Source organism: Urocitellus parryii, chromosome 1, assembly GCF_045843805.1.
Source record: "Urocitellus parryii isolate mUroPar1 chromosome 1, mUroPar1.hap1, whole genome shotgun sequence".
Taxonomy (NCBI): domain Eukaryota; kingdom Metazoa; phylum Chordata; class Mammalia; order Rodentia; family Sciuridae; genus Urocitellus; species Urocitellus parryii.
The window spans coordinates 138580204-138592282 of NC_135531.1; the positions used below are offsets into that span (position 1 = coordinate 138580204).

General features: G+C 42.8%; 1 protein-coding gene across 1 annotated transcript in view; it reads left to right on the top strand.

The window, feature by feature from the left end:
• The first annotated feature begins 274 nt into the window (after positions 1-274).
• Positions 275-12079, top strand: part of LOC144255270 (transient receptor potential cation channel subfamily M member 8-like) — a 33581-nt gene continuing 21776 nt past the window's right edge. Inside the window, 6 exon segments of the mRNA XM_077799533.1 lie at positions 275-305; positions 560-732; positions 5251-5425; positions 6394-6461; positions 8426-8516; positions 8519-8619. Coding sequence (XP_077655659.1) covers positions 275-305; positions 560-732; positions 5251-5425; positions 6394-6461; positions 8426-8516; positions 8519-8619 — 639 coding nt within the window.

Consider the following 12079-nt stretch of genomic DNA (forward strand, 5'->3'; position numbering starts at 1 on the left):
ATTAGACCAGTGTCATTTCCATTATGCTAAATAATATTTTGTTTTAGGTACTTCAGTTTTGAACACACACACATGCATCCTTTTGCAAATCCCTTGCCATTGTGATTATCAAATAAGGACCTGACCCATGTGCAAAATTATAATTATTACATAATTATAAAGCAAAGCAAAATTGCAGACACCAGGGCCATTCCTGGAAGATCCCACTCCAATCTGACCTGCAGGTTCTGCAAGCAGAGTAAAACTGCTATCCTTGGCAGAACCACCTAGCTCAATGGAAGGCTCAGGCCAGGCTTTTACTGCTGGTAAAGATTCCCCTGGACACTGATTGCAGATGCAGACTTGCTGACCCTACGCCCCAGAGAGGCTGATGACACAGATTTAGAGTGGGACCTGAATCTGTTTCCTGAGGAATGCTTCTCAGGAGCCTGGGGGACGTCCCTCACCCATCCCATGGCCTGACTGCCAGGGCTGCATCCTGGTGCTCGCCAGGGCTGGGAGCACAGCCTGGAAACCTCCCCTGCTACCAGCAGAACAGTTGCTTTCTCCTTGTTGACAGGTGCTTGGATTCTCACGGGCGACACCCATTACAGCCTGATGAAGTATATCGGTGAGGTGGTGAGAGACAACACCATCAGCAGGAATTCGGAAGAGAACATTGTGGCCATTGGCATAGCAGCGTGGGGCATGGTCTCCAACCGGGACACCCTCATCCGCAACTGTGATACAGAGGTACTGGTGGGATGGGGAGGTGATGTGGGAGAGAGCTAAGGACATGGGGCTGTGGCCTGGATACCAGGGCTCTGGGGTGCCCAGGGCAGCCTTCAGAGGCCTGCCTTACATGGATGGCCTGTGGGTCTCTGGATTGCGCACAAGCATGGCATGTTTCAGGAACTCCCAGAACCGCCTGACGGTACATGTGCTTTATTGGTTACAGTTCATTCCCAGCAACCTCATGTTAGGGTTGGCTCCTTCATTCTTCATAACCAGGACCTGAATCCACCCCAAAATACTGCAAATGCTGGTGTCATACCTTCATTGCTCGACTACACCCACAGGCATGCAGGCCAATTACTGTGCTCCCTACTTAGTTTGGCAGTGAGAAGGCTGTGAGACCCACCTGGCTAATGTTTCCTGTGAATGTATCCGGGAGGAATCAAGGCACCTTTCAGGTTCAAAATACAAGGTGGCCGCATGGGGTCTTTATCAAGTGTGGAATTTTGCAGACAATATTTCTGGTGAGTTGAGGACCTTAAGCAATGGGTGGTCCCTGCCCAGAAGCTGTTTAGAATGTTTAGAAACCTTCGTTTATTCTCCATCTTCTTCCACCTAGGGCTCTGTAAGTTCACACAGTAAATATGAGGGAGTTTCAGGATCACTGTGGTGCGCCAAGGAGAGTGGTGCGCCAAGCGTCCCACGAGGCAGCGTGGTAGAGTGGAGGAGGGTGGAGAGGAGTCTGGGTGTCGCTCCTTTCCCAGGACACAGTCTTGAGCCAGGTCCCTCTGTGACTTGTTCAAATCACAGCCTGCATGGTCACAGGGTAAATTTATCTAAATGTCTCAGTGAATGGTGGTTTCTATTATCACTAGATGCTCAATAAGCAATGGCAAAATGGCCTTACAAGTAAATGGCACCCTCAGGGGTGAGGGACCCTGGATCAGGGTTTGAAGGTGGCAGCAGGCTGGGTGGGACTGAGTGCCATCTTCTATCAGCATCACTTGCCATGCGCAAGGAGCCACCTTAGAGTGGGTAATTATCCCCATGGTGGATACAGTACAGATGTTAATTTGCAACATCGCAAAACATCTCTGAAGTTTGTGGTTTTACCCTTGCACTAGAATGAAAAGACTTCAGGGTTTCCCTGGAGGCCGTGTAGGGGGCCCTTCTCCTTGGAGGCCATGTCGGGGGTTCTTCTCAGTCTACAAGTAAAACATGAGATGATGTGTAAGGATTTAATGGAAATGTCCATCACTCAGAAATGAATAGACAAACAAGCAGCCATCTGGAAAATAAATACTGCGTCAATAATTTACTTTCCAGAATATAATTTAAGGAATAAATGGAGCTGAGAAATTAGACATAATATTTAATATTGAGAAAAATTCTGAGAATGCCACATCTAGTTGTATATCAATAAATCTGAAAAATCTCATGAAAATTGATATTTTTTTCTATAAAACTATAGTTTTCCAAAGTTGATTTAAGAAGGATGAGAAAATACAAGTAGAGGAATTATCCCTGAGTGATAGGTAAAGGGCAAGGAAAATTTACCTCTGATATCACGCTGAGTTGGGTGGTTTAAGCCAGTGAATGATGACGATAGTCTAGCCATTGCTAATTTAGAAAATGTTTAGAGCCTTCCATTACATACAGAAGCATGGGATCTTCATAAAATTTTGGATAAAGGGCAAACCTGTGCTATCTGTATCTAGAGCATAAACTCTTCATATAATAGGTCCAGCAATCAGACTTGTGAATGTATCACTAGAGAATATAATACTTGGGCAAAGATGTTCACTGAAACATTTCTTATAAGGCAAGGGTTGGCATAAACCTAAATATCAAGCAATTCTTATTTCTCAATTTCTATTATTATATTTTTATTATCTGATAACATTTATTATTAGATGGGGAAATCTTTAGGTGGGTACTTTGCAAATATGAGGGAAAAATCATGGAACTATTAAAATATATTATTTCCAAAGGTATTCTGATAGTATAGGAAGTATAATTTTTTAGTATGAAATATAATTATACATATAAAACATAAATATACATTGGTTACCTAGAATAATTCCTGTTATAAATATGTGTTATATCTAGAAAGAACTGAACATACTAAGCTATTGATGTGTCTATCACTGGGTCATGGAATTAAGCATAATTATAATTTCCCTCTTTCTTCCTTTATTTCATTTCTATGATAAATGTGTTGCTCTTAGAGCCGTGAGGTGCTAGCTCTGTTAATGACACTCTTTGGTGATGTCATGTGGATTCACAGCACGTCGGAGGATCCGGGGGCTGGTTTCCTGGTTTCTTTCCTCTTCTCCTGGGTTGCAGTAATTGGTCTTTGGTGTCCTTGGACCACCTGGTTGTAATAGCTTGGTGGCCACTCATCCTCTGGTTTCTACTCAAGGCTCCATGACAGAACCCATCACCCGACGTCTAGCTGACCTAAACAATGCCACGCCTCACAAACAGGATCTCTTTCAGTACTCGCCCCCTCATCCCCAGCATCTGCTTTTCCTGAGGCAGTGCTGCACTTTAAAAATCATTGAGACACTGTGTGTGTATGCATGAAAAATATGCACAGGAATCTCCTGATTATTCTTGTTCTGCAAATTTTTCTTTCCTATTCATTACCATGCTTTTTTCCACATAAGTTTGGGAAGAACTTTGTCAGATACAGTCATAGGACAAAACAAGAATAATAATGCACTCGCTGAGTGTGATCATGTTAAACCTTAAATTGATACTGGAAAAGTTGAAATTATTATAATACCCCTTCTTATTCCAGTAATATATGTCTTTAAGCTTTTGCAAGTCTGAGTCTTGGAAAATACTTCTGCAGATTTCTTTGTCAGGTTCTATGTTATTTCTAGGGATTTTATATTTTTATGGTTATTTAGTGTAATTTTTGAAGTAATTTTTGCAGGTACATATGAAAGTATTGATTTGCTTATTGTTGTTTTGAATCAGAGACTTACTGGACTCTTCCTACTTCTAATAATTTTTCAGCAGATTCTCTGACTGTTCTATGTTTACCACCACATTATTGTAAGTAACTTAAAAATCAAAACAACTCTTTCATTTAATTTTACCCTATGTCTTTTGCTTATCATCTTGCATTGGCTAGAATTTTCAGAGTAGTGGTAGTTATGAAATCAGGGACCACAAGAGGCATCCAGCATGCTGGTCTCATAACGAGGGGCAAGGGTTCTAGTATTTTACTGATCGACATGATTTGGCTAAGGTTCAATATGCACCTACTTAACACAGTCATAAGAATCATCTTTTATTTCTAGTTTATAATTTCTTAAATCAAGAATGAGAGCTGAGTTTGGAAGATCTTTTGTGTTTATGTGTTATGGACTCATAATTGAAGAGGCTGACTGCCTTTAATTAGCCAGTGATTTTTTTGGGGGGGGGGTTGTTTGTATCCTTATACATCAGAGAAATGTATGTATAAGGTCTTTGGCTTTTTTTTCTGATTCTTTTCCAGTCATGGTTTTGGAATCAGGGTGTATTCTGGAAGAGCGTAAAGGAAATGGGAATTATTTGTTCCATGAAAGTTTGTGGGGCTCCTGTTCAAACTCATGGATGTGCCCGTTTTGAAAATATCATCTCACCTGTCACGGTCAGGAGTTTCCTGCTTGGAGTTTCTAACTGGACAAGGGTCACTTAGAGAAGAGATTATGCCATTGGAATTTTACTTTCTTTCTGTTTTAGCTAGGATAGAAATGATAAAAAACTGACCCACTAATTTTGTTCTGATTTCATACACATCATTAGTAGAATCAATAGCTTTGCTTTCCACATTGGGTTTCCAACTCACAGTCCATTCTTGGAGTCAAGGTCGTAACACCTTTTACTACAGCCCTGACAACTTGAGTGGACTAGAGAGTCAGGAATGCTCTTGGCAAGGATTCTTCTCCTGTTTTTTCCTCTGGTACTATTGGGACAAAGTATCTATTTAGTTACCTTTTAAGGGTCTTGTTACTGAGTGCTTCTCAAATGCAAAGACTTTTATCCATTTCCTAATCCCTTGACCCTGGCACAGGTACCGGTATATGGTAGATTCCAGACAGACAGGTATGTGCGCTTAACAGTGTCTGCCTCTGCTTGTGTATCCAGACACGTAGACACGTGTGCACGTGTGCATGTGCACATGCTTACACAGTCACACACACATGGGTATGTAATTTTTGAATGCTATTCACTCTAGTGAATTTATACAAAGGAGCCCGGGGCAACGGACGAAGAACTGGATTGGGAATCTGATCTTTATGGTGCCACTGGTCATATATGTGACAGTGGGTAAGTTGGCCCAGCCATTTGGAGCCTTTATTTTCCTCTATTTATAAGGAAGCCTGCACCACCAGATACCCACGACTCTTCTGAACCTAGGGATCTGGGAGGAGGCATCAGTGTAGTTGAGCCAAGAGATTAGCTTTACTGTGACCATAAGATGTCATCATGCGTCTCGGTCAATGAATAAAATCTCAGAGACAAGTCCCCTGCACTTCCCAGGGGTGTTTTTCAGCTCAGTACATCATGGATGACTTCACGAGGGACCCTCTGTATATCCTGGACAACAATCACACCCACCTGCTGCTTGTGGACAATGGATGTCATGGACACCCCACGGTTGAAGCCAAGCTCTGGAATCAGCTGGAGAAGTACATCTCTGAGAGCACGAGTCCAGGTCAGTGCTCAGGAAGTGTGAGTCTCAATGTCCATGGTAATAGGGCGGCACCAACAATCGTGTCTGCCAGCTGTGGAGTGAACCTGAAGAGCCCTCCTGGGGCCTATGAAGACCATGAGGTCTCACAAGGGGAGGCTCTGCCCTGGCCCCTGTGAATTATGCCCTTTGACATGCTGAAGGCATGACTAGTGCTGTCTCCTCCACTCTTCTTTGTCAATATAGAATGTCTGCCATCTTTTTTTTCCACTGGACAGCACTTAAGAACAAATAAAACCCATGATGGCAAATACAGTTTTAAAAGCAATGCCTTTAGTTAGGATAGAAATGATAAAAAACTGACCCACTTATTTAACAGTTGGATGGTTTGAATCTTGGCTCTTTCTGTGAATGCAACCACTTAAACATCAGTCTTGAGGGGACAATTCAGGGAAAGTTTTTATCTGATGTCATAAGTGACATCCACCTTCTCTTCTTGAGGACAAGGTGTTGAGATGTGTCCTGCCATGGAACCAGATTACTGGTGACTTAGTGACAGACCCTACCACAGGGACATCTTGGAGATGTTCCCACTCGTTTTCCTTTCATAATGGGATATATTTACATGTACATTAAACTCTATTGAGAGAACACCCCACTGGGCAAATGAGAATCATTATTGTAAGATAAACTTGAACCTACTCTAATTATATCAACCAAAGCAAACAAGTACAGATTTTAGCATTTTAAATATTAGTAACAGATTGCAAAATGGCTCCAAGTCATACTATTCCTAGTTTTGTACACCTAAATTCACCCATTGTGGTCAACAAGTAGTGCCAAGGTCAAGTCCACGGGCTGAGCATCTATTGCCCACATCCTTCCCTGGGCTCACAGGGAAGAAGCTCTGAGTGCACCTGGTGCACCTGCTCTTCAGGTAAGGGAGCATTTCTACTGAGTCCAAAATAAAGTTTACTTTTTATGTTTTGCACATTCCAACTATGGTGGCAAGATCCCCATTGTGTGTTTTGCCCAAGGAGGTGGAAGAGAGACTTTGAAAGTGAGTCTTCATTTAGTTTTCTAGAAGATTGGTTACCAAGCTTACTAAAAATTTGTATTTTGAGGGCTTTTGGGTTTATCCAGTCTCTCCTGACTAGTTTCTTCTGTGACTACAAGAGGGAAGTGTCTTGTACCATATGCTGTCTCCTTGACAGACACAGGTTGTTCCTCAGCAGAGGAGACTTGGGAGGAAGATTTGAAGTGACATGAGTAGGCTGTGTGTTTAGCATCAGCCTTGACAGTCAGCCTGCCAAAGAGGGTGGTGCCACTCACTCAGAAAACTGAAGGATCACAACTAGTGTGTGTTTTGGAAAACCGACTTGCGTGGAGAGGAGCTATCACACCCCCACGGCCACCAAGTCAGATATCCCCAGACCACCTGTGGCCCTTCCCATGAAGGGACAGGGCACCTATAACACTAAGCTCCTGAGCAAATCTCAGCTTCTCCGCCCCCACATAGGCTCTGCACATGGCTGAGCTCCTCTTGCCTGCAGCTAGGCTTCAGTTGGACTTTATAAGAGAGCATTAGGCTGACTGTATTTGAGTCAGTGTTTGAAGAGATCATTTTTCTAGAAATAGGACATTGTGTGAAAGTCCTGTTTAACTCCTCTTATTAAGTAATTTCCATGTTGATTTGCATATGGCCCTTCTCCATCCAATTTGTACCCTGATCTTGGGTTAGATTAAAGAAAACTCTAGTCGTTCACCTGCTCCCCTCCTTTGGCCAGAGAACATCCCTACCATTGCAGGAACTTGCTGGCAGAGTTACAGGAATCCTAGTCCAGCTCCTCTCTCTATGCTTTTCTAGAACAGTGGTCTTTTCACTCCTTCTTCGTTCAACAGGTATTTAACAAGTACCCACTGTGAGGTCTGCTCTTGAGACCATTGTTGAACAAAGGTCCTTCAGGGAAAGACTTCTCAGGAAATAATTAAAATGGACTTTTTTCCCAGTGTGAACTGGTCACCATGTGAATACTAAAGAGCAGGAATACTACAAAGAGGAAGAGGTGGAGAGAGAGTTACTGAAAGGTGGCTGCATGTATTATGATTTGCTCACATTTTAGATTTGGAATGAAGATTTCTTGGCTTTGGATGGAGGGGAAGATCAGAGAGCCCCTGCAGGTCTAGGGTGGCATTTCCATAGCATCAGGCACAGAGGTCTGCTAAGCTAGCTCACAACCCACAGAAGGGGCACAGGAGACCCGGGGAGGGGAGACAGCAACCGCCGGCTGTCTCCAGCTCTGCAGCGGAGTACATGCCCCGCACCCTCCTCCAGTGCAGGCAGAGGGCTCCCAGCCTGCTTGCTCAGCCGATAGCTGGGCTCCACACCCTCCTCTAGGGGACACATCTTCCCTATGAGAAGCATTTAGTCTTGGAGGAAAGGGTCTCACAGTATCTCTGTGCTTCATTCTGCTGTCACATGATTAGAATTCTCATTCCCCTATGCTGACCTCTGCAATTATTGTAAAGAAAATAAAAGTAGGGTACGTGGTTATTTTTTTTAATAATAAGGGCAAACTAAATTATTCAAGAAGGGAAATATATAATGAACAGAACACAAAATCTGGGCTACTGCTTTTAAGGTATTTTCAGACCTTCAAAATATAAGTTTTAGTAACTTCTATCAGATAAGATACCAACAGTAATGATAAACAGAATCTTAGTCGTTGTCACTTAAAGCTATATCAACGTTTGGTTTGTATGTAAGGATATTTTGAAGCACCTGTGGTGTCACAGGAGTCTTTGTTTTGGAAGTTGATGTTGACACAGGATGCCATAGGGCTCCTTACCGTTCTTAAAGCAGGTACAGGTATTTCATTGGCTTCTGATTTGAAATAGAAGTCCCCAAGGAATAAGTGCAAGGACGATGGGTTTTGTTCACTGACCTGCCTTAGAACCTCAGTTCCAAGCTGGGCTCTGGATGACCCAGGTTTCTGACGTCTGCACAACTCTCTGCTCTCCCAGGCCATCAATACCTCCATCAAGAGTAAGATCCCTTGTGTGGTGGTGGAGGGCTTGGGGCAGATCGCTGACGTGATTGCCAGCCTGGTGGAGGAGTCACCCTGACGTCTTCCATGGTGAAGGAGAAGCTGGTGCGCTTTTTACCCCGCACCGTGTCCCGGCTGCCCAAGGAGGAGACTGAGAGCTGGATCAAATGGGTGAGCTCAGGGGGAGAGGTGGAGAGCTGAGGGAGAAGAGGCTGAGCTCATGGGAAAGGGGACTCACACGTCCCACTCCACTGGTTGCTGCAGGTGCTTGGTCTGTCCTCTGAGACTTTGAGGCTCTGCTTTGGCCCACACCAAGTGTCCTGCTGGAAATTGAAATGCGGATGAGCTAAGTGACTCTCCAAGCGTCCACTCCTTCTAAAGAGTTTAAATGCAGGGCAGTTTGCAAAGCTTGTAATCTGTCTCTTAGGCCATGATGCCACAAATGTGCTTCTGTGTTTTGTATGTAGTGGTGATGGCGAGGGGGGAAATCCCTGGTAATGAAATTTTCGAAATGCAGACTCTAAGTGAGCCTACATCTACTGAAGAAACTTTCTCCTGACTAGGTGCCATTCTGCACTAACTGCCTGAGTTTCAGCTCAGAATCTCTCACCTTTCTTTCTGGATTATGTGAGAAAGCTGAACTTATTGGAAAACTTACCAGGCTATTAATGGCTGGGCTTGTAAAACTATTTGAACATGTTAGGCTATACTTTCTCATTTTTCTTTGATTCATGATTGTTGTTGATTTGGAACGACTTGCTTTCCTACTGCTCAACTCATTAGAAGGTCCACATAAATGTCAACAGGTGCATTCACATCAACCCATTAAAAAATGGCCTTAGGTATTTGGATATTTTTAGGATCATGAGCTGCCACTTGGGAATTTTCCCATAAAGAAAATAACAGACTCAGACACAGAATTATTTTCATCACAGAGCCCATTTCATCATGAGACTTGAAGGTTAGATTTAGTATGCATCATAATAATGATGATTCTTTCACTAGATTGGTATTTTAACAGTATTTAATTCCAAATATCAAATGCAGCAAATCAGTGTCCTGGAATAGAGGAGACCCTTTCCTCTTGCTCATGGTGGCCTTTGTCATTCTTATGACAATTCAGGGCAAATGAAATCCTAGTAAACAATGAGAAGAGTCAACCCAGCCTTCTTGGGACCAGGAAATGGGACCCTCGTGTTCTTCTGTACTTTGACACAACAGGGATCCTAGCTGGTCACCCTGGTGCAGGGGATATTGAAATGAGCAGGATACGAGTCCTGTCTAGATTAGACCTCACTGTCTAAAACTCAGAATGTAGAAAACACAGATGGACCTTCCTCTCGTGGCTGGAAAGTGACATAGATGCTGATCGGGCCTCTCTAATGTTTGTTTATATGATATTTCTACTTGAGATATCATATTTTCCAGACTTTACTAAAGAAGCTAAAATGGGTAGTTTTATATCGAAGTTTTCACTTAGATTCTCTTGTGTCTGATCCAAGTCTAGTTGAGAGATATACACAAGAATCAGATTGAGATGAAAACTGCAGCTTTATGGGTGGTGAAGGCAAAGTTGAAAGATGAGGTGTACAGTTGCCTCCACCACGGGCCTCCTTATGCCTAGGCCCAGGTAGGAGAGGTGGACCCACCCAGCATGGCAGCACCAGGGACCTGCTGGCCTCCCCACCAGGCAAGGCAGGTTGTAAATGCACACCAGAGCCCTAGCACTCTGCAAGGAGCAGATCCCAACAAGATAAGAAGCCAAGGGCTGGTTGGGCAAGGCCAGTGTCACTCCCCACCCTGAGTAGGTGAAGGATAAGAGTGCCAGGGGACCGGTTCCGATGGTGCTCCCTGTGTGGCAGTCTGCAGAGAGGAAGGGAAGGGTCACCCTCCTCTTGTTGACTGATTCCCTACATTCTCATAACTGAATAGGTTGAGTCAGTTATAAACATATAAATAGACTGATCCCAACGGTCTTGTATCAAAGCAAGGTGTTGCATATTGATCTCCAGTTTCAATGTTCTCTGTTGAGTGGGAGAAATTCAGTGGTCAGTGCAAGGGTATTCATGGGGAAGGAATAGGCAACTCTTAGTTTATCTATCAAAGGTGGCTCAGCTCCATTCCAGTGACTTTCCTCTTATTCCTTGTACAAGTTGACATGTGGGGTCTGCACCACGTCATGTTGAAGAACAGAGGCCATCTAATGGGTTCTCCAACACTTTTGAGGGATTCTTATTTCTACTTCAAGAAAGCACAGACAATTCATCTTAAACTAAATGTTAGGCACATTTTATCCCTGTGATTTTATTATCCTTTCTGGGATTTATATCTAATTCACATTCATATCTAATGAAATACATTTATAATCATGTCAATCAGAAGACATACACCAAAAATGAAAATCATTGCATTTTAATTATACACTCCTAAAGGGTTTCATAGAAACAGATTTCCTAAAAGACCAGGCTCAAAAGTGGTATTATTAATGAATGAATGTCTACATTTCGTGAAGCATAGAAGCAATCTTCCTGGGTAAGATCGATCTTCCTCACTGATCGTGTGGATGACCAACCTCAAAGCCTGAACTCATGGTTTCTTGACCTTTCCAAAAAAATCCCTTATATTTCTTCTACCGGGACAACACTTTCTTCTCCTAATACCTCTCCTACTAATTCTCCCATATCTGCACCTAAAGTTCTCAAGAACTTAATCTTCTGTAGTATCCTAATCCATCAGCCAATCTAGATATTGTTCATTCATTCATTCATTCATTCATTTAAAACTATCTAATTGGTATTTATTGAGCATATACTGTGTGCTATATTTTGGCGTAGACACTACAGAAAAAAATGTGTGTACAACAGAACAGTCTGTATTCATAGAGGAAGAAGAAATTGAAAAAAAATTATGTTGAGTAATTACAATAAATGCAGCATATAATTTCAAATTGAAATAAGTGTTTTGAAGAAAAATAACATGATAAAAAAGACATGTGCCAAGGGAGGTGGTCCTGATGTGGGGCTTTATGAAAGGCTTGCAGAAGAAGTGATAGAGGAGCCAGTTTGTGAAGGATGAGAGTAGGTGAGAAGATGGTTGAAATTGTGTTGGTGGGAATGGCAAGGCAAAGGTCCTGGGGTGAGAGGCTGGTCTGACATACCCAAGGAGCTGAAAGATGGAAGTGTGAATGGAAGCCGAAGAGTTCAGAGGGACCCGAGTAGCCAGCTCTCTGTATATTGTTTTGAGGTTTTAGTCTTTATTCAGGTATAAAAAGATGCCATTGAAAGCCTGAAATCAGGGAGACAATATGATCAGAACTGTGTTCATGAAAGTTCAAATTGTCTGTAGTGGGGGCACAGGATTGGAAGAAGCAAAAGTGTATGGGGAGGGAGATACCAGTTAGGAGGTTCCTGCAGTTCTCTCTGGCTCTCACCAATTTGCTCTGTATCCATATTCATTTTCTTTTCTTCCTTTTAATTTCAAAGGAAAAGATATCTCACCCCTTGGTTATTCCCACTCTGAATTGTTCTCTATAATCTTGGAACCTGGATCCCTCTTTTTGCCTGTCATATCTAGCTGGGGCCCTTTCTTTCAGCCTGAACAAAGGCTGCAAAAATGGTGAAGATGGCTTTCT